Source organism: Dermacentor albipictus, chromosome 7 (genome assembly GCF_038994185.2).
Source record: "Dermacentor albipictus isolate Rhodes 1998 colony chromosome 7, USDA_Dalb.pri_finalv2, whole genome shotgun sequence".
Lineage (NCBI taxonomy): Eukaryota > Metazoa > Arthropoda > Arachnida > Ixodida > Ixodidae > Dermacentor > Dermacentor albipictus.
The window spans coordinates 113231100-113257523 of NC_091827.1; the positions used below are offsets into that span (position 1 = coordinate 113231100).

Here is a 26424-nt window from a genome sequence, read left to right on the forward strand (position 1 = left end):
AACCCACGAGGCCTTCAGTGTTGCATCTCGCCCTGCTGTGGAAAGGCGCCTCAAAATGGGCTGGCTCAACATTGGAGCATGCGTGACGCTTTCAGTTATAGTCACTGCCAGCGTTGTGACGAACCGCCCCCTTCGCGAACCCACAGACGGATTTAGGGTAAGTCCCACAGTGTTTGCGATCCTTTGCAATCCCGTTTGCAATCCTGTGCGCTTTGCGTTTCATACATAGTGGTATCTACCGGAGGGGGAGGGGCAAGGGGGGCACTTGCCCCCCCTCCACCCTCTCAAAAATCCCCGCCGTAACAAATCTAAGCTTGCGCAACTTGCATCGCACCCAGTTTTTTTACTGCTATATCCGTATTCGAATCAGCTTGCTACATTTAACCTACACTAAGGATAAAATTTTATAATCAGCCACGCCCAACGATTGTGTGCCGTCATAAAGTCATCGGATTATCAAATGCTGGAACTATTTATCTTTGTTCAGAGACAGCCTACATAGCATTGGAGTCTCAGTATCTTATCATCATCAAAAATCTAATATACCTCTTACAGGTATAACTGTCGAATTTCAATGTGTTCACGCGACTTACCATAGATATGTTCCTGCAAATGACGCTGGTTGAACGTGCATAGCCATTTCTATACAAATAGAACACTGTCTTGAATTTCTTCTAAAGGCACGTGTCACTTCTGACTTTGACAATTTCATTTTCAGGCAGTATCTAAATAAGAACACCCTATTACATGTTCCGCGCCAGCAGGAAAACAGCAGATATTTCGCAATTTGGAAAAATGAAGGATGCTTTTTGATGACGTGTGCTGAAAATTTGCACGGTGTAGGTTGCTTATGTGCTCTGAAAACAGTTACTGAACAGTTGCTTTCTACCAATATTTATAAATTGCCATTTAGTTTGCTGCTCCGGTATCCTTAGTAAAATAGGCAGAGAAGGGTATATATATTTATTGGATGTACGAAGCAATATTCTGAGATACCTGCGAGATATGTTTATTTTGTGTAGGTTAATTACAGCCTTTGTAGCAAGTTACTCATTAAAGCGTTCTAGGGTGTCATAATGCCGCTAATCGAAATGGTTCCCACGCTCCCAAAACAACAGCACGACAGACGTTTGAATTCCCTTGAATAGATTTGGCTGATGCTGAAGCTTCACTTTTAGCAGTGGAACGCGATAGCATTCAAAGATCTCTCACTTATTCTCAAGCTCCCCGGCAACTGCAGCTTATGTAACCGTAATGTTAACCGGGAAACGCTAGCGGCAAACGCACTGCACGAAGGCGAGCTTTCTGGTAGAAAGCGTGGGCCAATCTCCTGTTATTGGTTCGCACTTTTAATATTTTGGTCTGGGAAGATCATAAAAGATATGCGTTGTCGGTGTTTCTTTTTTATTTTCATGAAATTTGTTTGGGGGCTGTGATCTTCAAATTTCTGAGGAATAACTTTGTAAAGAATGAAACAGAAGGTATGAGCAACTTTGGAGATAGAAGAGTGATTGCATATGCGTGGTCTGAATGAAGTTTTTGCTAAAAGACGGCCGACGCGGAAGGGGGGACGCTGACGCGGGATATTGTGAGACAGGAGGCTCTGAACGCTATCACGTTTTTCGAAAGAGTTTTAAGCGCAACGCGCAGGGAAACTTTCATTTTCCTGCTTTAAATGCAAATGTTGCATATAATTACTGAACCCCTGTTTTTCCATGTGATTTCATGCATCATACGAGCTGGGCAGTTTGTTTCGTTTGTACTGCCCATCATATACGAGATGGGTAGTAGTGATCGGGGGAAAATTAGGGACCCGGTATGGCCAATGTGTAGGCAATGTACCAAATGGGTGTGTTAAATGAACATCGTCTAGTAGAATATGCATACAAGTGGTCGATAGCGTTAGATCTGTTATACGAAAAGTGTAAAACATGCGGCTGCGCTAGCATAACTACAATTACGACTGAGGTCATATTTTGCAAACATAAGGGTAACAATACGCCAAGTTTATGTGCGAGGGTAAATGCATGTTGAACAAATACCAGGGTAAAAAAATTATAAGAAAACGTTCGAAAGTATCAAGCTGTTGCTATTTGCTAGGTTTCCCGATGTCGCAGCAGAACTCTGCGTTTCAGATACTTCTAATTTGAAGAAATAGCCAGAACCCACCATGGTTGCTTAGTGGCTATGGGATTGGGCTGCTAAGAACGAGGTTGCGGTATCGAATACCGGCCACGCCGACCACAGTCCGATGGGGGAGAAATGCGAAAACACTGGTGTACTTACATTGAGGTGCACGTTAAAGAACTCCCGGTGGTCCAAGCTTTAGGAGCCACCCACTACGGCCTCATTATCAGATCGTGGTTTTGGAGCGTAAAACCCCACAATTTAATTAAGGAATTGTCAGCATTTTAAGTGCAATGTGTCGCGCAGCTTTCACGTTTCTGGCTCATTAATAAGTGGTACGAACACCTATTAAACATTCGCCTTTCTTTTTACTTTTTCATGCGTGATACATTAGTTTCGTCTGGTGTCCTCACTGAGCTCAAGGAAGCCGCTCCGTTATGTTTGGTGACTGTAAGAAGTTAATTGGTAATGTGCAGGGGAGGTTCAAGATAGATGGGTAATTGGGGCTTTCACATTAAATTACTTATGCAAGCAGTTATGCGAGCGTGTCTAACGAGCCGAGAAGGATTTGGCTCGCTGCCCTGGGAGAGCTATGAAAACCACGAAGATAAAATTTAGCGAGAATTGGTGGTAAGCTATGAAAACTGCCTGTGCGAAGACAAATCCGGTTGGATAAAGCAGCCTTTGTAAAAAAAATTATCTGTCAAGTGTTAGAGCGCATGACATGGCCGCTATCAGCTACGCTTTTCAGTGTCCTGATGGCTGTAGGTTACATATGTTTATATATAGCGGAAAAGGAAGGTGAGTCATAGCAAAGGCAAAGTGCAACAAAATTGTTATGTTCCTGGTGCACTTAAAAGCGTTGCCAATAATTATTGAGCCATCGTTTTCCTTTCTCTATATTTCAGGCATCATAACACACTCTAACTTGGTTTCAGCGATGTTCTGGTTGAACTAAACAAGACTTTTCGTGTTTATTAGGCAAAAATGTAAAGCGCCTTATGGACAATATGTGGGTGAACTTCAAAGACAGGGGTATAATTATGGCATCTTCAGTAAATCACGTATGCAAGCGCTCTGGAAAATTATTAATGTGTTTTGCGAACAAGGAATTATGCCGTTGCCTTGAGGAACTGTGAACTCTAGTTTCTAGACTGCGAAACTTGCACGATTTATTCGAAGGTTGTTGAAAGATGAAGAGAAGAGAATGAAGTGATCGAAAAAGGTACATTTCGGAGCCCCTAAATAGGGTCTCTACAATAGTGGGAGGAATCTTGCTTCCGTCGACGTCACGTGACCGGCACAGAGTCTGATTCGTGGAAAGAGGGCCTTTCCTCCTCTGGTTATACCGAGCCTCTGATTATACCGAGCCTGCTGCAAGGAGGAGGGCGTCCCGACTCCGGTTATACGAAGCCTCAGGTCCGGGAATTGCAGACGCTTGTCCATCCCTTTTGGGCGTTACTGGTTCGCGGAAGTTCCCCTGTGGAGATGGATGGTTCGAGGAAAGGGTACGGCTAAAGTCGGACGCACACATACACACAAAAGAGGCTTGAAAACACTGCGGGGCTTCCGCCAAACCGGCAGACACTCGAGATGACCATGGCGAATTAGGAAGTCACGCTTCATTTCGACGAGGCATGGTGGGATAAAGTCCTCTCTGCACGAGGTGCCAACCGTAACAGGAGAAGTCACGCTTCATTTTGACGAGGCATTGTGGGAAGGAGTCTTTCTGCACAAGGTGCAAACCGTAGCAGGAGAAAATACGCTGCATTTTGACGAGGCATGGTGGGAGAAAGTCCTTTCTGCACGAGGTGCTAGACACCAGCCATAGCACCGCCTAACCGGCTCTTCTAATGCCACAAATCATGTCGCCAACGACACCTCTGAATGCTCCCTAACCTCCCGCTTCCCCAACGCCCTCCCATGCCCCCTTCCTTTATTTTTGTTGTTTTTCACCCCCTTTCTTCCCCTCTTGGTGTACCCCCCGTTTTTTCTCGCTCCTTTTCTTTCTTTTCTTTTCTCCCCACCTTTCCACTCCCCCGCTCTTGTCCCCTCGTCTTGGGAACGGCACTCGCAGATGTTGGGCGACAGCGCTAATTACCTCTGAAGTCTCTCCCTTTATAACCAGCCGCCACCGACGACGAACGCACGTAGCGTCACTGCACTGACCCGTTAAATCTAACATGCCGAGGATGACGAGGCCACCTTTGACGAAGATAGGTCCTCCTATCGAAACGTTGGCCAGCTTTCTGAGGCACCTTATCCCTCTTCACAAACTTTCTAAGACAGTGTGTTATTCCATCTGTCAGCCCCTTTCTTAACTTTAGACCATCTATTATGTGCCTTTGACAGTTGTTTCCGTGCTTCTCTTTATTGAAAAAAAATACTTGGGTATGTCTTGCATGCGTAATTCCAATAGAGATAGGCACTTTTTGCCTCAATTCTAGGAGTGGTTTTCTGCGGACTGCTCTGTCGGTGGAGACGAAACAATCCCAGGCTTCGAGTTATATACAGCTTCGCTGCATAAACAAAAGGTGGATGGGAGGAAAAAAATCGACCTGTCTAACGAAGTTCCTTTTACATATTATTGGGTACACAAGCTAAGCCATTTTTTATTTCGTCCAATGAAAGCTGCTGTACAGGGAACATTGAAATGAAAAAGAAAGAAATTATTCAATCACTTTGAGTCACCTCCCGTGACAAAAGGTAAAGCTTCTCTATACGATATCATTTTTATGCGGGCTTCACACCCATAACATCTGCACCAATGCTACAGCAGAGAACACTGATTCTGGATATCGCGATTGCAGCGGCAGCAGCCATGACAGGCTCGCACCCATTAAACGTCTTTGCAATTGAAACAGCTGGCATTCGCGCCTTGTTCGTTGTCTAGCGCGCCGCCTTACCTGTTGCGGAGGGTCCTGAATTAACTTTTCTTTCCTTTTGCACGTAATGGCAATGACTGAAAGCATCTGAATCATCTTTGTAAGGTCTTTTGCTTCTAGCGCTCGGCTTCTTTCCAGGTTAAATGAATGACGCATTCATCGTCTCTTTTATTTTTATTTATTCAAGAGTGGCATGTGGTCTTTTAATGGTGCAGTTCACATATAAACTTTAGAAAAGCCCTACAAATAAACCAGTCAGACGCTAAAGAGTTGTATAAGACAGGTGGCTTAGTCCAGATAGGTAAGAACAGGAAGAAAAGCAGAGTTCTGTCACCTTAATACTTGGCCGCGCAACTTGCTTAAGTGACTACGATTCGTGTGTATTTTACATTTGGAAAGCAGATTGCTCGTTCGTACCTGCGAATGTTTACTGAGATGAACACCACACGGAGCTATCTAGGCTTAACTGCTGAATAAATTTTACTAGATTCCTCATCACTGCTTCGCGTTGTGAAAGTACCAACTCTTCTTTGTGCCTGCAGATGCTTGGTGCTTTTCCCCGAGTAGTGGCAATCTCCTCTTCGAACAACGATACCTCGTTCAAGTGTCTCACCGCTACTAGAACTCATTTCGACCTGGAAGCAAAAAGGGCTACCTACGTATGGCACTTGGGAGGAAGTCGTGCATCCACTGCCAAGTGAGTAAACTTAGCTACATTTATTCATGAAAGGCTAGAGATAATTCTACAAAACAAAGAGTTTGTTCTCTTTCTCTGTAGACGTATTGTACCATGCAGGTAGAGTTTTTTCACAACCTATCCATCCTTGTCGTAAAACTCGAAGAACCCGGCGCGCACTATACGCAAAGCAATGTGCTCTTTTTGTCGAAAGAAAATAAAAGGAAGGATGCAGTCGCCCCATAATTGTGACTGTACACCTTCTCACATAGCATCAACAACAATACAAAATATATATGTAGTAAAAAAAGGAAAAGGAATAACATCATAAGGCCGAAAATCCATAGCGCACATTCGTATACGCACACGAACATATATGTATAAAAGACAAAGGCAAGGCGCAGGACAATTAATTCGTAAACGAACTCACAAAAACACAAACATAAATATTATTAGCCTTTCCACTCTGTGAAGGTGCACGACCAGCTAATCTGTTTAGCACACGACACGAAAGTGACAGAGAATTTTGAGCAAAGGCACGAACATATTTACTGTCCTGGTCGATGGTCAACCTCAGTCAAATTGTAAAGAATCAGAGGGACTATAAACTATCAGGGTCAAAGGCGTTTGACGAATGTTCTGTCACTTCCGTAGGCGCTGAAGCAAGTTGTGTTAATCCAAATGTTAAGCATGTGTCAACGAAATAAACTTCCTCATCGGACTTAACGTTAACGCCGGATCAGCCTAAGCAGTATTAGGAAAATTGAAATCCCCAAAAGATTGATTTGAGCAGTAGGGTGAGCGTAAGAGATTGTATTCTGAATTCAATTACATGAAATACCAACAATACCTGAATTTGTAAACTCAATATTAATAACAAAGCAGCGTAAATCCCTGTGGGTAGCTATGAGCACACCCCTCCCCCCTTTCCCACTGCCGGATTTCGCAGTCCCGGCGGAATATGTTGAATTCGGGAAAATACGATGAGAGTTCAATATCAGAAACTGCCGATTTTAGCCACTTTTTCGTAAAAAGAGCAAGTTTACGTTCGGTAAATTCAATAATACTTCTAACTCAGTCCCGCTTGGGTATGGCACACCTGATACACAGAGGACGGAAATGGGTGTAGGCGTTAATTAGGCGTAGACAGGACGACATGGTGACGGCTAGCATGGAGAAGAAACCACTTTTTGTGGGCAGTGATCGTGCACATATGTGTCTTTATCGATAAGTAATCTGCTTTGAAGCAGTCTTAATTGACTTGCCCTGAGCTTTTGCGAATTCGGCTAGCCTTTTCCGATCAAGGCAGGTGCTCCGTAAAAAGTCTTCGCTAACGCGGTAGTTTGTTCCTTTAACTCAGCCGCGTTTAACAAAATGTGCCCTTTGTCTTTTAAATGTGAAAATCTAATGATTGTAGGCATGTTTACTTTAATGTTTGGATCGGCCTAGGCAATGTGCTCTTCCGATTTATTTATGTTCGATAGATACGATAGATAGATAGATTCCTGACAAACGTCAATTACTAATTTTTGTCGAATTCTGCCCTCGACTCAGTGACGCAATCCTTTAGGCTGTAGAACAACAGATTTGGTCGACAAGCTCGATATTACTCGTCGACTAATCTGGCCGTAGGCGAAGAGGTTACCTGTGAATTTTGAGATGCCAGTGCACGCATGTTTCCTACTTCGCTTCGGGGCAAAATATGAGCCGAGCCATCGGATTCTATTTTAGTTAGCCTTTCCGTGATGTCTTAACTCATTGCGTATAAAGATTTTAATTCGTTCAAAAGTGTCGCCTGACCGGCTTGCAGTTCGTGCAGGGCGGTTAGATCGGGCGGTTAGGTTAGATCTAGTAGAAGGGCCAGGTTTCTGCTTGACATCGCCAGCAAGGAGCAAAAGCTCAAGTATTACAGATGCACAGTCGCATAATATAGTAGCTCAACAGCTGGAACTTGGCAGCGCTAACAATGCCACATAACGAATACGTGGCGCACAGAGCGAGTGGAATTTCTTGACCTGTAGCAGCGACATGCGATGCGGGTAAGTGCCGGCCATCGCTGGTGTGCTACTAAGACTACTGGAGTGCACGCGGTTGACATCTGGCCTTTTATCCAACCATAATAACGTCATGCTCGCCTCAGTGACATGCGCTGAGGTTAGCGTTATTATGCGTACTTAAAACGAAAGGCGGAAAGAACTGTTTTTTTAGGAATGACAACAGTAGACTTACAGAACTTATTGTCAATTACCAGTCGTTGATGGTATGCTTTATAGGCTCTTCCACTTTACTGCCGTAATTTCTTGCTTCAATCATTAATTTACATTCACTACAAACTGGCGAAGGCAGAGGTAAATGCTGCATAAACGCAGCTTGACGTTATATCAGTCCCCATATGACAGCAGCAATGAATCATGCAACACCGAAGCAAATATTACATATTAACATAACATATTTTACAGAAACAGGATGCCGCTGACTGAGATATATGCGTTGCCGTATGACACATAATGGAAGGTAAAATGCTAGATCATAGAAAATTTGTGAGCTGTGATCTTGTGAAGTGTTAAAATACGGGATGCGTTGTGCGAGCGGAAAAGTTGGGGCAAAGCGTTTCCGATCATTTGTTCAGCATACTGTCACGGAAAGACAATTGAAGATGTAGCCGACGTTGGCGAGACAGACAGTTGTACAAGATGGCGTATAAAAAACTCAAGTCGGCGTCCTCAGCATCTACTTCTACTTCAGTGCCCCCCTCTTTCAAAGCGTGCGTTCTAGTCACTCCTTTCTCAGTGCTGGCGCGTGACACCTAGCGGCATTATTCCCCCGCCAAAAGAAAACCATCACCCCGATGCTTACTAAACTACGACACTTACTCAAAGAAAGTGGAAGTGCGGAAGTCGTATGAGATTGGATTGGCACCGCCTTTACACACGAAATACGGTTTCAGGCGAATAACATGCACTATCTCTGAGTGGTGCTGTCGACGCCGAGGTGACGTGGCACCGTTGGGAATGACATCATAGTTCACTTCACTAACGCGGCGTATCACTTTGTAGGGTCTAAATTATCTACTCAGCCGCTTCTCAAACAACCCCTGGCGGCGGATTGAAGTCCACATCCAGACTTGGTCACCTGGCTGGTACTCGACTTGCCGATGTCGAAGGATGTAGCGTCGTGCGTCTGTACTCTGCTGCTTCGCGATGTGTATGCGCGCCAGTTGACGAGCTTCCTCAGGGTGTTGAGTAAGTTGGTCGGCGTCGGAAGTAATTGATGCGTCAGTGTCGTGCGCGAGCATTGTGTCTAGCGTGGTCTGCACCTCGCGCCCGTAGACAAGACGGAACAGTGTGAATCGTGTTGTTTCCTGATTGGCCGTGTTTTAGGCGAATGTATCGTACGGCAGGACTTGATCCCATGTGTTATGGTGGACGTCTACAGACATAGACAGCATGTCAACAATGGTTTTGTTTAGTCGTTCCGTCAGTCCGATGGTCTGCGGATGATAGGCAGTGGCCTTGCGATGCTGCCTGCAGCTGAGCTCGAATATGTCCTCTATCAGTTGGGCTGTAAAGGCACTTTCTCTGTCGGTGATGAGATGTGATGGGGCACCATGTCTGAGGACTATATCATCAATAAAGAACTGGTCAACTTCGTAGGCCGTGGCACGTTGTACATCTTTCGTCTCGGCATAGCGTGTTAGATAGTCTGTGGCGACTATAATCCACTTGTTTCCACTGGATGACAAGGGAAAGGGTCCCAAAAGATCCCTACCGATTTGATCAAACGGCGCTCTAGGTGGTGCGATGCGTTGGAGTAACCCCCCGGGCTTCAAAGACGGCAATATCCTGCGTTGACAGTCACGGCAGTTTTGCACGTAACGCTTCACCGTGGCAGAAAGTGTGGGCCAATAGTACATCTGGCGTACTCTTGCAAGAGTACAGCGCCAAGACCGAATTTGCTTGCGTCGGTGTGCACTTCGGTGTCAGCGTCCTCTTCAAAGTGAGCTAGTACGGGTGATTCCTGCAGGCGCTGCCATAACTCGTTGAAAGCTGCGTCCTGTTCATCCGTCCAAACGAAGAGTGTCTTCTCGCGTGAGGCGTATGAGTGGTTCGGCGATCCGGGAGAAATTAGCTATGAAGCGCCGATAGTAGGCACACAGACCGAGAAAGCGGCGTACTGCGTTCTTGTCACGAGGAGTCGGGAAAGCAACAACAGCAGATGTTTTGTCTGGCTCATGCTGGACGCCGTCGGCGTTCACGACATGTCCAAGAAACTTCAACTCTTCGTAACCGAAGTGACACTTTTCTGGCTTTAGTGTGAGATTAGCAGAGCGGAGCACCTCAAGTACCGCCTCCAAACACTTCGGATGTTCTTCGAAGGTCGCCGCAAACACGACGACGCCATCTAAATATACTAAACAACCGTGTCACTTCGGACCCGTCAGAACAGTGCCCATCATTCTCTGGAATGTGGCTGGTGCAGAACACAGGCCGAATAGAAGTACTGTAAATTCGGACAGTCCATCCGGGGTAAATAAGGCAGTTTTTTTCGTGATCTCGTTCGTCAACTTCACCCACCGTGGTTGCTCAGTGGCTAAGGTGTTGGGCTACTGAGCACGAGGTCGCGGGATTGAATCCCGGCCACGGCGGCCGCATTTCGATGGGGGCGAAATGCTAAAACACCCGTGTGCTTAGATTAAGGTGCTTGTTAAAGAACCACAGGTGGTCAAAAATTCCGGAGTTCTCCACTACGGTGTGCCTCATAATCAGAAAGTGGTTTTGGCGGGTAAAACCCCATCATTTAAATTTTTTTTCGTGAACTTCGATTTGCCAATGTCCACTCTTGAAATCTGCGGATGAAAAATACGTGGTTTGCCGCAGTCGATCTAACGAATCATCGATCCGCGGAACAGGATAAACGTCTTTTTTTGTGACGTTATTCAACTTTCTATGAACACAGAACCGAAACGTTCCGTCTTTCTTTTTGACAAGTACCACCGGCGACGCCCAAGGGCTTTGGGATGGCTGTATGACGTCATCGTCAAGCATTTATTTAACTTCTTCATCACCCACGTTGCGTTCTTTCGCCAATACGCGATAAGGCAATGGCCATGTGTAACGAGAATCGCCATACGTGATTATTCGGTGTCTCATGATGGGTGTTTGGCGTACCATAGAAGAAGATGCGAAGCACTCCTTGAACCGAAGTAGCAACTCGCGCAGCGCTTTTTGCTTTTCTTCCGAAAGGTCTGAATTGATGTCGGTATTGCTGAGTGTCTGGGGTGGGTTGTCCTTTTTCATAGACGCAAATCATTCAGCAACGTCTGCTATGGGCTCAGCAAAAGCAATAGTAGTATGACAAAACAGGTGCCGATGTTCGTGGCAGAAGTTCGTCACGAGGATCGCAGAATGTCCACCTCGAAGCATAAAGAGACTGCGGGCTGCATATACACCATGAGTCAGCATAAGCGAGAAATTGCCATCTGCAACAGCTTCGCCGTCACGCAGATTGTCGCATATGACCGCTACCAGGACACTTGTGCGTGGTGGTAAAAGTACAGTGTCGGCGTAAACTCTAAGTGCGTTACGTCGGCAATTGCCGCGGCTGTTCGCTGCTCTCCCTGTCGAAAACGTCACTCTGCGCTCCCGAAGGTCTATAATGGCACCATACTCTCGCAGAAAGTCGAGGCCCAAGATGAGGTCCCAAGAACAGTCGCGGAGTATAAGGCAGCTGGCTGGAAACGTACAACCGCGAATTTGCACTCTGACCGTGCACATGACCACCGGTGTTACGATATGCCCATCGACAGTACAAATTTGCGTTCCAGACTAAGGTGTGATAACTTTTTTTAGTTCCGTCACTAGTTTTCCGCACAAGATTGAGTAGTCGGCACCCGTGTCCAATAACGCACTAACGTGGCGGCCGTCGAGCACAATAGGTATGTCTAACGAGAGTCTGTCGCTGAGTTCGGCTGCTATCGTCGCTGAATCATGCTGAATAGACCGTGCTCGTGTCGATGGGAGGTCTTCCGAAGGGCAGTTATCAGCGCCCCTGCCCCCGAAGGTCGCTGTTCTTAGTTTTCCCGGCGAGGGCTTGGCGATCGTCCCTGCGCTGCCATTGGAGGGCTTCTATGAGCTGGGGAAGATCGCGGGGGGGACAGTGAGCGTGACTGCCACCACGGGAACAGTGGTACACTCTGCTGGTGCAGGTACTCTTCAATCGCCCTAGGCCATTCGCCATATCTGGGCCTTGGTGAATCTGCGGCAAAACATTGCAGTCCGAGGCGGTGGTATGGGCACTCACGGTATACGTTACCGGCTTCTCCACAGTGATAGCACAGAGGCCTTCTATCCGGGGTACGCCAGTCGTCAGATTTCCTTTCGAGCGGGTGCCGATCCTCCATACGTTGGATTGGTTTCACTGATGGGAGTGGTGGGACGTATGACGCGGCGTAAGACGTGGCGGGGATGAAATGGGTTGGAGCACGGACAGGGACTCGTCCCAAAACTTCCGCATACGACGGCCGTTGCAACTGTGCTGTCACTTGCGGGGCATTGCTGCTTGGAACGGGACCTTGGATCGCTTGCTGCACTTCACTTCTCACGAGGGCAGCAATGGAACCCAGTGTGGGCTGAGGCGGGCAGCTGAGCCGTTGAAGCTCATCACGCACCACAGAGCGGATAAGGTCTCGGAGAACGTCCAGGTTTCCAATGGCAACCGCGTCCGTCAGTGAAGCAGCATTCCGGGTGCCTGTCATAAGTAGCTGAGCGCTGGTCCGAAGGAGAAGTAGCGTTCATTTGCCTTTCATAGAAATCTGAGCACTGGTGTAGCATCTTTTCTATCGTGGTGTCTTCGGTTAAGAACTCAGCCACGGTCCTCGGCGGCCTTCGAGCCAGGCCAGTAAACAGCTGTTCTTTAACTTTCCGCATTAGATGGCGCAGCTTCTTTTCCTCGGACATGGTTGGGTCCACCCGACGGAAGAGGCGTGTCATATCCTCTACGTACGACGTCACGCTCTCATTCGGCAGATGAATGTGGGATTGGAGCACCCGTTCGGCTCGTACGCGGCGATCGGCATTGGTGTATGTCTCCAGCAAAGCACGGCGGAACTCGAGCCACGATTTGAGCAGCCGTTCTCGGTTCTCGTACTAAGTGCGAGCGCCGTCCTTCAAGCTGAAGTAGACGTTTCTCAACTTCGCCGTGTCGCTCCATTCGTTTATCTCGGCAACGCGCTCAAACTTGGGTAACCAGTCTTCTACATCCTCGAAGATATCCCCGTGGAACACTTTCGGCAATCGGAGATTCAGCAGCAACTACTAAGTTGCCGTTGTGGCCGTACCTTGCATAATGGTCGATAGAGACGTCGATGTTCCTTCCATACTGGTCCATGGGGGCATCGTTGTTGTGGCGGAGAGATGATAAAGTTCCTGAGGGAATCCCTGGATTCTCCTGCTGGCCCGGTGAACAGGGGTCTCCACTAGTATAGGGCTGGTACTCCTGCCACCAGGAGGGGCTTGTGGCATCGGATGAACCGTACCCCGCACCTCCACCAGTTTTGTAACGAAAAGACAATTGAAGATATACCCGGCGTCGGCGCGACAGACAGTTCTACAAGATGGCCTACACAAAACTCAAGCCGGCGTCCTCTGCCTCTACTTCTTCTTCAGCGCCCACGTCTTGCCGAGTTCGCGTTGTAGTCACTTCTTTCTCAGCACTGGCGCGCGGCACCTAGCAGCAATATAGGGTTCTTGAATTAGGGGCACTCCTTAACTCATGAATTCCAATACTAAAGTATGCTGCATTCATCACCAAACTGGCTCAAGCGCCATGCTTAGGCTCGGATGCAGCATGTCGGCGTCGAGCTTACGCCTGGAACTGATTGGAAGCTGGGATTAAGTCTAAACCGAATAAGGGTGGATAAGAAGGCATTAGTGGGTGGGCCTTGCAGATCCCACATAGATCTTCCAAAGTGTAGAGTTCATGCTATCTAGTTGGCTGTTGTATTATTTACTAGTGTTGAACAGTGCGTCATCTTACACGAAATCTGCGATTGCCATCGTGATTTCTTCCATATTTCTTTCGATGTATTAGTTTAGGCCATCTTATAAAACAGCATGATTCAATTAGAGAAGACCAAATTAAGTGGTTCGTTACATATGGTCCTACAATGTCTTGTTTAGATTTATGTCTTTCGGTTTGTCTAATCGTCTGCCGAGCAGCGGAAGCCTTGGAATCGTCTCTATTGAACTGAATTGAATTGAGTTTATTTCCATATTGGATAGAGGAAAGTCCGAACTAAAAAGTGAAAGTTAATTCACTTGACAGAAGTTCGGACCCCCTTTGCAAAGCATACAGTAGGATAAAGCAGTGATACTCCTAACATGTCAAACATGACGTCCGCACAAGAAGCGTGAAAAAGAAAATAGCATTCATATTAATATCAAAATTTCAGGCACCCACTAATGTTTCACACATTCTCTGTAGGAAAAAATAGAGAGAATTTCAGGGTTATATACATGAAATGAAATGCTCATAATGAAGTGCATATTAGTTGTCAGACAAGCACATCCACGTAGAACAGATGGTATCATGAATGCGTCACAAAGATTGAGCGCAGTGTGTTTTTGCTGACATTCGTGACATCAATCTCTCGTTCATGAAAAATGTTTAGAAGTACAGGTATACAGTGTTGAAGCATTCGTCCCCCATGTTTCGTTTGACAAAACTGGAATTTCCAATACCCGTTGATACGCGTGCTGTATATAGGTGTCCTGATCTTGAAGTGCGAAAACGACGTTATGATGTCTTACCTAGTAGTATTCATGATATGTTCACACCGTCTAGACTTCAGTTACGGTAGTAGCCAAGCTTACCTTCACTCACAAACTAGATTAGGTTTATGGTAATACCTCTCTGCAAATAACCATAGTGGTACAAACGAGAACAATCCATCACAGCTCTACAAGAAAGTGAGAGATACGTTTTAAGACAATGCACCTAAAAGAAAAAGGAAATAAGTTGATTTTTACGAGCAAGTGAACTAAGCGGACAGTTACTACGCAGGGTGTATACTGGTCTAGAGTTTTGTGAAACTCACCTAAATAATGCAACGTAATTATTTTCCCTCGTGCGCAAGTGAAGCTCAAAACGACCACCTGTGTGCAAAAGGTGGCTAAGCGGTTTCCGTTTTTGCACCACCTGTGTCATTTTGTCAAAGGCAGGTCGCATTTTTCGGAGTTGTAACAGGAGCCCACTCACGGACATTCAGGATATTGTCACGTGTGTATCTTCACGCTGCATGATTGCCCTTTTTCTTGCTGGGAATAACATGCTTGTGGTACTAGTTTTCTTTTGTTGCGATAACCCGAACCTTACAACAGCTACAGTAACAAATGACGTTCACGTCTAATGAAGTTCCACGATTCCCAGTAAAAGGGCTTTAACCTGTTTCCCGCCGCACTCGAAGAGCCAGGGGCACGATAGGAGATTGTTGGTCGAAACGCGCGTTGTTTGTGTTTACTTTCTCCTTACGCGATTGGCCCAGGCCACGCCGAGTCGTCAGCCAAGCCCGAACAACGATCTGCGATCGCGCCCCAAGTGATTGTAGTTGATAGCTTTAGATCTAGCGGTCACAGCCGTTCGTAGTCGGCTTCATTCCCAGCAGCTACCTTGTTATTTCATTTGTGGCCACAAGCTCCACTGAAACAAGTTGTTCTTCGTTCACCTGCATCATGTGCTGCCTTAACGCGTAGAATCAACGATATTTTCTCACAGTATTCCATGAGCGTTGACCGCTATTGGATTTGGCCAGTCACAGTCGTAGAGATGAACTTGACTCTTCGTCGGGACTTAGGCGAGCAGGATTTATTTACATTATTTGCAGTTGAACATGGGATACATTTTCGCAGTCTAGCATGACTCCCCAAGTGGAGCCCGCAAGACGAACAAACAGCACACAGCTTACGAGCTCACAGCTCACGAGTACGTTTCGAGCATGAAAGCGAGCACACACTAGCAGCCGACAATCGCTGCTTATAAGCACTCCGCTCGACGTCACAGTTCGACGTCATTGTAGATGACCCGCCCTTTTGGAGAAGGCGGGCTCTCGACTTGGAGGAGGAGGAGGGCTCAGACACATGCACACACACACACACACTAACACACACACAGGTGCAATGGTCCGGAGCCGACGTCAGAGGGGCTTCGTAGAACTCTAAGCCCACCCGGGTAGCGCGACCGAGTAGCACATTTTCTTGCGTCTTGGTCGGCGCGTGTTAAGGAGCCCTCGTCGGCGTTCCCGCGGTAACTCCCCCACTCATAGCAGAACAGGGTGGCGTGGTCGTGCTGCGCACAAAGCCTGCTTGGCGAACTCGGAGCCGTCCCGGGTGGCGCGACCGGGTAGCCCATTGTCCGGTGTCTCGAAAAGCGCATGGGGAGGTTCCACCAATTACCTCCCCTCGAAAACTCCCCTCAGCTTACCCCTCGCCACGTGGGTGCTGGTTATCCGCAGTTCTCTGAAGTGCGCCACCGTTTCAGTTGTATCGGAGCTCGGCGCTTTTTCCTCGAACTCTCTTTCATGTCGCCTTCTCGCGCCTCGTGCAGGCCGTTACACATTTCCTCGGCCCGGATTGGTCTCTTACCCGCACAGTCTGAGTGATTCTTAACTAAGACACCTCTCTCTTGGCTACCTAGACTGGCGGAGAGCTGCACCGATCCCTGACCAATGCAGTTGTTTTCTCTTGAGCTATGGAGCTCGCAATCCTGAGGACTGCCCTCAACGCCCTCAACTGCGTCCAGCTCGCACATCACTTCGGCACACAGATCTGACTCGACATGGGTGCCCGTGTCCGTCGGGTCAACAGTACCCTGTACCTGTAACGACCTTGCTACCATGAGATGCGACGCACACGCGCGGTAACTGTGCCAATTTGTTCGCAGCTGGCCTAGCTGTCTCTACAGTCCTCTGTTGGCACAGCACCTCGTCCCTCTCACTACGGCCTTCAACGGTCTCTGCTGCCACTAAGGCTTTGTTAGCTGCTAGCACTTCGAGTTTACTTGTGAACGTGCTGCTACTCTCACAGGTACTACTACTTTACTCGGTTTTCGACAAAAATCTGCTATCTACTTCCCACTTCCGCTGCGTGCAGCCTACAGATTTCTCAAGCCGCCGTTGACTTTCTGCGTTTAACTGCTGCAAATCCTGTATCTGTTTCTTCACTGCTGCCATTTCTTTTTCAACCTCTTGCCGTTTTTGCTCACGCTCTTGGCGTTCTTGCCTAATTAAATCCCGTTCCTGTCTTTTACTTAGAATTCGTTTGCCCATTTGCTCGACGAATTTCAAGTCCTTGCCACTTTGCAGAATGGCCTTACGAATCTCTGATTCCGTCAGGTCCTCCACTGCGTTTACCTCGATCACTTCACACAACCACAACAGGTCAGCTCTCGTCAAACACACTAGGACCATGGTCGCTACTTTAAGCTTTGACTCTGCAGTCACTCAATACTTGCTGTGATACCCACGCAAATCAGAATACAAGTAAAAGATCCCAGCGAATCAAATTAAAAAAACACAGAGAAATTGAAGCCAAGTAAATCTTACAGCCAAAACCAAACGCTTACCCACTGAAGCAGCACCATATCACCAGTCCTTTCTGCGCCGTATCCAGTCAGTTGCAAGAGGTGGTCAATTTCAAGTCGCCTCCAACTTGATCAGGATACCGGTCGCTCACCATGTGCCAACTTCCGTGAGCTGCCGTTGCTGTCTCCCGAGTCATAGGCCGATCTACGAGCTGTAGGCCGATCTCACCGCTGCCATTCAGTTATTAGATTTTGCGGTCGTAGTCGTTGGGAGGAACTTGACTCTTCGTCGGGACTTACGCGAGCAGGATTTATTTACAGTTTTTACATTGGAACATGAGATACATCGACAGTCTAGCATGGCTCCCAAATGGAGCACGCAAGACGAACATACAGCACACAGCTTACGAGCACACAGCTCACACACTAACAGCCGACAATCGCTGCTTATGAGTACTCCGCTCGACGTCATAGTTCGGCGTCATTGTAGATGACCCGCCCTTTTGGAGGAGGTGGGCTCTCAACTTGGAGGAGGAGGAGGGCTCACACACACGCACACACACACACACACATAGGTGCAATGGTCCGGAGCCTACGTCAGAGGGGCTTCGTAGAATTCTGAGCTCACCCGGGTAGCGCGACCCGGGTCGCACATTGTCTTGTGTCTTGGTCGGCGCGTGGGAAGGAGCTCTCGTCGGCGTTCCGGCGGCAACTCCCCCAATCGTAGCAGAATAGGGTGGCGTTGTCGTGTTGCGCACAAAGCCTGCTTCGTCGAACTCGGAGCCGTCCCGGGTGGCGCGACCGAGTAGCACCTTGTCTGGTGTCTCGAAAAGCGCATGGGGAGGTTCCGCCAATTACCTCCCCTCGAGAACTGCCCTGAGCTGACCCCTCACCACGTGGCTGCCGGTTATCCGCAGTTCTCTGAAGTGCGCCACCACCCCGGTTGGATAGGAACACGTGCAGCGGGCTGAAATAGCTGCAGGCCGATCATAACACCGCATGCAATGTCGGCCTTACATGCAATGTCGGCCTCCTCTCCCCCTTACATTTGCGAGAGGCGGTGATAGCGTGCACGCAAGAAAAAGCACCTTTCAGTGCAAGCGTCGTCTGTTGCGCTCTTCACTTTACGGATGCGAGCCCGGTTCTTGTAGTCCATGAAACCACGTCGTTAACAAGAATTCTTTACAATACCCTTGCGAGAGCTGATACACTCCTTTTTCTGTTTTCTTCTTCTATGGCACGCGCACAGTGTCAGTATTACGAAAGTAAAGGAAGGTAAGGCGCAGCAACGGCAAGGTCGATTTAAAGAGGCCCTATCTTATTTTTTCACGTGTTCGGCTTTGCACAGATTTGATACGAAATGGCGCATTGATTAAAAATACAAAGGGCATCAGCCGCAGTGAAACGGCGCTTAAGTTCCCGTTGGATGCGACGCCACATCACATGCGCTCATCAATCGAGCACAGCGGATGAAAAAAACAGTTGCTACCGCACAATCGCGGCAGATGGTGCGTGATGCGGGCCGACATAGTTGCGATGCACTTCATCTTCGCTCTCGCAAGCCTGTGTTACCTGCAGCTTCCTTTTGCGCGCAAGTTCTCGCCGGCATTCTAATTTCGCCTCGGTAATTACTATCAGAAATTAATGCATAAGAAGATAATAAGGTCGAAAGGGAAAAAAATTAAAGCCAGTTCCAGGCAGTGAAAGCTGTCAAAACAGCGAAGCTGGTGGTCGTTTTCCCAAATTCGAAGTCGTGCTTAACGCGATTTCCATGAACGTCTTTTGTCTTGTCTTCGTTTTGATAGATTTGAGCTTCAATTCCGGATTGCGCACACTCTTCACTTGCGTGAGGTTGCGATGAAGCCACATTCTATCACACACCTTGCACTTGCGGCCGCACTCACGGACCCGGAATTCTTTTTGAAGCACCCGTCGGCACCCTCTGTGGGACAAATCTCTCTGCGTAGACATCTCTGCTCGGGCTCCTGCTCTGGAAGCTGGGGGTTAGGTTGCTTCCGCCGGCGCTTGGCTTGCGCTCCCATTCCCGATCCTCGGCGGTGGAGGCTTCTTTCCGCCGGCGTATTGCTTAAGCTTCTCCCTCTCGAAGCTCGGGATTTGCGCGACGTCGGCGCTGCCACTCTTGTGCGCACTCCCGCTGCCGAGCGGAAATCGTGGGGCGATAGGGCGCGTGTCGGCGAAACACCTACTCCTATGCCCCTCTCCTCACACCCCCCCCCCCCCCCCCCCTGCCCCGGGGCACCATCTGCCTCCTGCCCATCTGCGTGACAACGGACGCCGGACGGCGAAGGCTTGACTTAGAACAGCTCCGCTGTTGGCAGTGGTCACTTTCAGACCTACGGAGCCGCGCTCAGAAGCCGAGTGCCTTACCCATGGGATAAACCAGCGCCTCCTAGATATCAGGCTTGTGCACTCCGCTTTATCACATCATGGCACTTCAACCGAAATTTCTATTGCCAAGCCCGATGTGACAAAAGCGGTGACGTCAAAGTCACCGCGGCTTAGTCGGGAGCGTTCCCATTAGATTCTATGGCAGTGGAGCAAGGTACCATGACGTCACGGATCGAAGTGCACCGGCCTTGTGCTATCTCGATGCGCCCGCTTGCCCTCGAGGAGTTCATAACTCGAAGAACCCACTCAGTGGCGTTCAACTGAATATCGATGCTTTCTCATTCACAAGTCACAAAAATCCTTAGGTGTTCTCTGATTTGGCGAGTCCAAGTCAATTTACGATTCGTGCGATCAGGGTTTTCATTCATTTTTATACAATTTAAGGCCTTCTAGTGCAAGGACAACGATGCGTCAAGATTAAGATTGGAATGAAAGAGACACACCAAGTAATAGCCTTGATAAAGTTATGTACTCAGCAGTAATATTGCATAAATAGCGAAAAAAGAAAACCGTCATGAAGCCTAGATGCACTCGATCAAACAGCCCATGGCTAAAACCAGGACCGGAAGTCTGCAGTCTAAAATGTGGACTGATCCGGAATGTAGTGCAATCTAAAATGCAAGAAAGTAAAAGAAAGAAAGCAAAGGTAATGAATAAAAGAACTCAATGTAAGAAGAAGATAATATACTAACGCAGGGCAAGGTGATGTAAGTGAAGTTAACGCGTCTGAGCAATGGTTGACATCGAAGAAAGACTAGGTCTTCTGGGAGAGTCTATTTTCCCTCCAGAGTAGCAAACTTGGACATGCCACTAACAAACCAAATGGCACACCACTGCGCCATGGAACACTTCGCCTTCCTTTGTTGTCGATCTCTGTTGGCTCGCCTGTTTTCTCTTTTCAGAACCTTCTCACAGAGTGCATGTTTTCGTGAAATTAAAGACACAGTAGGTGACACTCGCACTCAAATTTACATTGCACTCTTTCTCTATCAGCAGCATCTATTAGCGACATTGACACTCCTCGCCGTTATGAGGAGCCTATGAAAAGAAAGGCACGCGTCCATGCTATGCTAAAAATCTGCCATATTGTACCTGCTGTAGGGGACAATAGAAAGGTCGCAGCTTGCTTTTAGTATATGGGCATTCGGGCTCTTCTTTTCGCCTGAATCACTTGTAGGATTCTCTGGTGATATACTAGGTTTTATTTTTGTTTTTATCTTCAAACGTACAGAACTGCGAAGCTTTACGTACGTGGTAAGAAAAAACGCAAAATAAAGTATAGAAGTGCCGGACAACAGCGGTGAAAGCTCCCAATGATTGAAAACTGCTCGCTTGCAACTTATTACTTGACTGAATGTTTGCCCTGGTATGTGGCTGCTATCTTGTACGCGTCCAAAAAGCCGACGTTCTGTTTCACCTCACGCCATTGTCCAGGCCACCCGAATGTTGCGGCCTAGTTCAGTGCAGGTCAATCCCGTCAGGCGAAACCGAATGTCGACTTTTCGATCTTATACAACATAGCGGTATGAAGAGCCGTACCTTTCACTCCCATAAGCAGGAACAGGCCAACGTATGTACTTGTAGCCTGCAGGATGCCCTGTGATGAGTTTTGCTGATGCGGTAATTGATTCATTGCTCTGTCGGAAACAATATAACAGTTTTCATATTTTGTCCTGTGTGCTACGGCTATAGTTCAAATACCTTATGTTGGAGAAGTACTTAGTGGAGTCAAAAGGATGCTTCTTGAAATTGAATTTCCCAGCAGGTAACAATACATATTGTTACAGTCAGATATAGCGGATAATTGGTACAACAGAAAATATAAGGAAGTAAGCAATCGCAAGTGTGGCTATGCTTTCAGTTAGTTACAACCTTTTAACTTTTCTCCTAGGAGGAACGTCACTTTCGACATACAAGCGGGAAATGCACCTGACCAGACAACCTACTACGTAGACAATGGTATGTAAAGTTTTGTTAATCGCAGCTTTTCGTTGATGAGGAAATAATAGCGCGTTAGACAGTGAACGGCCCCACAAAGGAGGCACAATGGGAGCTGATTGACTTTGCTTGTTTTTGACTTTAATTTCAGTGTAGGTATAAGGCCGTGAGAATACAGATTTTTAGCACATCTTGTATTTTTAACTAAGAACACGCCAGTTTTTGTTGAAGACACAGTATTAACGTTAGTCGTTTATTTATTCTACACCTAAGGGACCGTTATCTTATAACTTCATTTACTGCATAAGTTAAGAGGCAGGTGAATAATTCGTGCCCGTGGAAGCACCCAAATGAGAATGACTGCCACTTAAAAGCACAGAAAAGCTACTTACCATGGCTGTGCTCTTGGAGCTCACTTCTAAGGATGTTTAAATATTCCAGCCCTTCCGTGGGCGTTAAAGTGGAACACTTAAAAAGCGTATCCAGTCACCAACCGAATTAAATACTATTTGTTTGGCCAGGAACGTGCACAAAAAATCTCAGATCAGAGCTGTAACACCGTTTCTTACATAAAGCCTTCGTTAAATGTGCTTTCATTGACAAGTAGTGGCACACGAAGAAATAAAAAGTCGGCAACGTTGAGACGAAACGGCAGTTGTGCCCTGTGCGGTCATATGCTAGCGGTGACATTAAAGCTAAAAAAATATTGTGCTCTTGAAGGCTCGTGTACAGTAAGCTGTTTTCCTACTAAAGTACCTCCTAACTTATTTACATTCGTCTTTATTAATCGTATATCTGCAGTGCCTATCGACACTACAGTGGAGGGAGGATTATAGAGCTAGGAAATAAAGGAGGTAAACACGGGCCGCAATCAGAGATCGTTGTTCGGAGCGCGCGTTCAGTTTGCATTCACTTTCGCCTCACGTGATTGGCCTCGGCCGCCGAGTCCTCAGGATCTCCGATCGCGCCCATTATGTGGAGTTTGCATGCATAAATATTCCGAGTGCACTCAAACACTACCGTCGTGTTTAAGAGATGGAGCTTGCAGTAACAGTAGCGCAGTGTGCACCACTTTACTGATGCTAACATGACGAGGGCCAATATCCAAAGGACACTATATTCAAGAGAGATAGAGTCGATAAACGAACCGACATTTCCAGAACCTAAAAAGAAGACGCACTCAGGTTTACTACAAAAGTAGTGCCATACATAAACAGATATTAATGAATACTTTACACCAGCAAAATGTGCTCTGGAGCGCAATATCTTTTAAACAGCGATCTCGCGAATGGTTCCGTGTTTTCTTGAACTGACATGAAGAGCTCCTCACTGGGCGTTGTGTAAAGTTTATGGTCTGTACTGAAAGTTGTAAGTCGCCGTCCACGGAGAATTCTACGGAAATTATCTTTAAGAGGTACATATTACTTGCCGAGAAAGAAGCCAAAAAAATATTCTAACGAATGGTGCGAGGAGGCGCACTTCCGTCTCCACAGCAGAGTCTCTCACCCACTGCCTCAACCGATGCCGTATTGCGACCTCTTTCTCCCGCTTTGTTCCGATGGATAAGCCAAGCACTCACATCCGTCCCTGAGAAGCCAGCATATGTTATATCCAAAGAAATCACAGGGGAATGCATTTCTTGGTTTAATTAAAACGTAGAAGTGATAAGACAGAGGAAAATTAAAGTGTACGAGAAAGCAACTTGCTGGCCATGGGAGCCACAATGATATATTTCGGAGAAAGGGATAATGTGTCCACGGGTCCAACTTGTTGCGAATATTTTTTTGTTTTGTGTTTGCTATGGATGTGGATTTGGCTTTATTTCGACTTCCATTTCCCTCAGCTTTATCATTTCAAATTCAACAACAAATAATTTCCCGAGCGCTCTCCTTTCCTTCAATATCTGTTGGCTTCAAATGTTTGAAACCAATAAAAATCGAGTCCCTAAGTGGCCGCCATTCTCACCTCTTTTGTAACAATACCTTCGTACCAGCGACATTACCTGCCTTGAATCATTCTTTGTCTATCTTGTCTTTCTTTATCATCGTGGCTCATTTGCCGAGACGGGCTTCGCCCACTGCTTTTTATATGAATCCCATAGTTTGCGCTGCTGCAGCCATTTTCTCGCACTGCAGACGCCATTCGCATGTCGCGGAAGCGCAACGGACATGACACGATTTCATTGGTGGGGCGTGTGCATTTTTCGACAAAATGAAGTGACCTTACCAGTAAAGAAAAATTTTGCTACATTTTCCGTCTGTGCCGGTGGCTATAGCATTGACCATCTCAAAGAAAAGAGCAAGTAAATCACACACAGTACATCAGTATAAATAATAATTTGCTCTATTCTTATGAGATCACGCATTAAGTATTGTTAAAGAACCCATCTTACATATTTAGGGGACATCATTTTGTGTATTGCTGTTTTTGCCCTGAGATGTACGTCTATGCAACTTAAGAATATGTAATTTTCCAGCACTTATTCGTATTCACATTAATTTTTTTTCAGACTTGACTCACCCGTACACTGCTTACTACAACTACACTGACTACGAGACCTGTATGGTCATGATAGTTCCCTACGACAACCATGACCGTAAGTACTCGTGCCAATATGACATCAATGCATGCGATTTGCATCTGTTATACGCACAAATTTTAGTTCTTTAACATCAGATTATGCTCTTGTTGTGCTGAGTAAAAAGTGCGAAGCCATTATAAATCATAAAAGTGGTAGTGACAGAAAATACAATATTTCATTTATAAGGAAGCCACTCAATCCGCAATTAGGACAGGAGACATTCCTACCACATGGTCGCAGTACATAATTACATCACAGTTAAATTTTTACGCAACGTCAACGAAAGGACCACACCGGAGAGTCTAGCCGTTGCGCCTGCAATGCAGCTACATACATAATCATACTCATGAGTATTCCAAAGTTTCTGAAAAATAAGCATATGATAGTCGACGCTTGTAATTTTTGCGCGCAAATTTAGGAAAGTTCGACAAAAAGCGGTGGCGTCAAATTTTTCGTAATTGCATCCTAGTTAAGTGTCACCAGTTCAGTACACGCGCCAAGTGGAGCGCGGACGGGAATTAGGAGTATGTAGCTACAAGCGGGAAATGTTTAATGGTGCGCACATGTTATTACAAACCATTTATTGGTGCGTCACTGTGTATGGTGCCGTACTGGAAGGCATACATACCTGTGTTGCCGAAAGCTGGCTCTGTGCCGTGAGCCAGCGTCCTTTTTATTTATTCCACCCATATCTGCATTCGGTAGTCACGCAGCTTGGTTTTATGCCGACACGTTTCTTCGAACCTAGTCTCTCCCGCTGACTCTATCTTCTCTCCTGTTCAGCAAAGTGCTCAAGGGAAAACAGCGAGAAGGCGGGAGATGAAAATTGAAGACGATGAGCAAAACGAGAACTAGGTGAAAGCGGCAGGCAACGTTTCGACAAATGGGCTTGAAAAAGACGAGTCCACTTGTCGAAACTTTGGTTCCCGCTTTCACCTTGTTTTCGTTTTGCTCATCAGTGGTCTCAACTCTCATTTGGCACAATCTTGATGTGGCTGCGTACGTGATCACTGCTTCCAATGGTAACTGATATAGGTTTTACGCATAGTGAAGCAAAAATAATCATCATAATAATAGGTAAATACAAAAACAGAAATACAGAATTGCTGCCGGGAGGGTGAGACTAGTGTGCGAAGTATCTGAAGAGTGTTAAATGTTGTCGCATTGAATAAGCAATATTGCACATATGTGGCATTAATGCACTTTTACAGTGATGACTTCCATTCCATATGCAGGAACTTAAGATCCGAATAAATTTTCCTGTTGCTTCACTGACGCTCGTTCTCTCGGACTTATTATTACACGTGATCTGCCTGGTTTTTCTGTTGCAGACTGCTTGCTGTGGGTGAAACCTGCCTTGTCACATGATGTTCCGAGGCACTGCTTAGACCACTACGAAGAGATCTGTGAAGTCAGGGTCCCTCAATTCGACAATGACCTCTGCGGCAACCTGCAATAAAGATGTTTTACTGAAACACACTGCTTAAACATTCTGGTCGCAAGAATTATCAACACCCCACCATAAAGTGATTTTCTTTTTGCACCGCTTTGTGTGTAATCCGCCAACAAATTCTTCAAAAAAGAGACACTAAACCTTTATCTTAGCTATGAATGAATGAACGATGATGATTAAGATTCACAGACACGTGTTTGTGAAATCCTAAGCACTTTTTTAAATAATAAGATGCACGATCACCTTTGTCACATTGCTTACGTGCGTTTAGTAAGTCCTAAAATTCAAATTTTTGCGACTATCTTGGATCAGCTGACCAACTTGTGATCCGTCCTCAGCGCAAGCCGTGAAGCATCACGAAATATGAAAAAAAACACAGTGAATGCAAAGCTACGCGGTGAATAACATGTGCATGTGGTTCAGCAGGAACAACTGTTCCTCAGTAATGGCCGATGAATAATTTTAGGACATAGTATTAGGAATAAGCAAGAGAGAGAGAGAGAGAGAGATGAAGAGGAAGTGCAAGGGGGTTAACCACATATCAGTCTCCGGTCTGCTACCCTACACTGGGGTTTGGAGATAGGGCTTAGAATGATGACAGAGAGTAAAACAAGAAAAAAAGAAAGAAAAAAGCCCACACATGGAGGCACACACACACAAAAGGCGTTCCAGTTAAGGATGCTCGCGAAGTAGGGTAGATCGCATAAAGCTAAATAGCGCTTGCACGGCCTTCTTCTGCGGCATTAGGTCCCTTCGGTAGTGTAGAATTCTTTTTTCCGAT

At 46.6% G+C, this 26424-nt stretch overlaps 1 protein-coding gene across 1 annotated transcript; it reads left to right on the forward strand.

The window, feature by feature from the left end:
- On the forward strand, positions 1-25665 carry LOC135907306 (uncharacterized). The gene is made up of 5 exons (XM_065438994.2): positions 1-157; positions 5555-5709; positions 21563-21630; positions 24119-24205; positions 25522-25665. The coding sequence occupies exons 1-5, from the start codon at positions 56-58 to the stop codon at positions 25647-25649; spliced, it is 540 nt and encodes a 179-aa protein (XP_065295066.1). The 5' UTR covers positions 1-55; the 3' UTR covers positions 25650-25665.
- Positions 25666-26424: the final 759 nt, after the last annotated feature.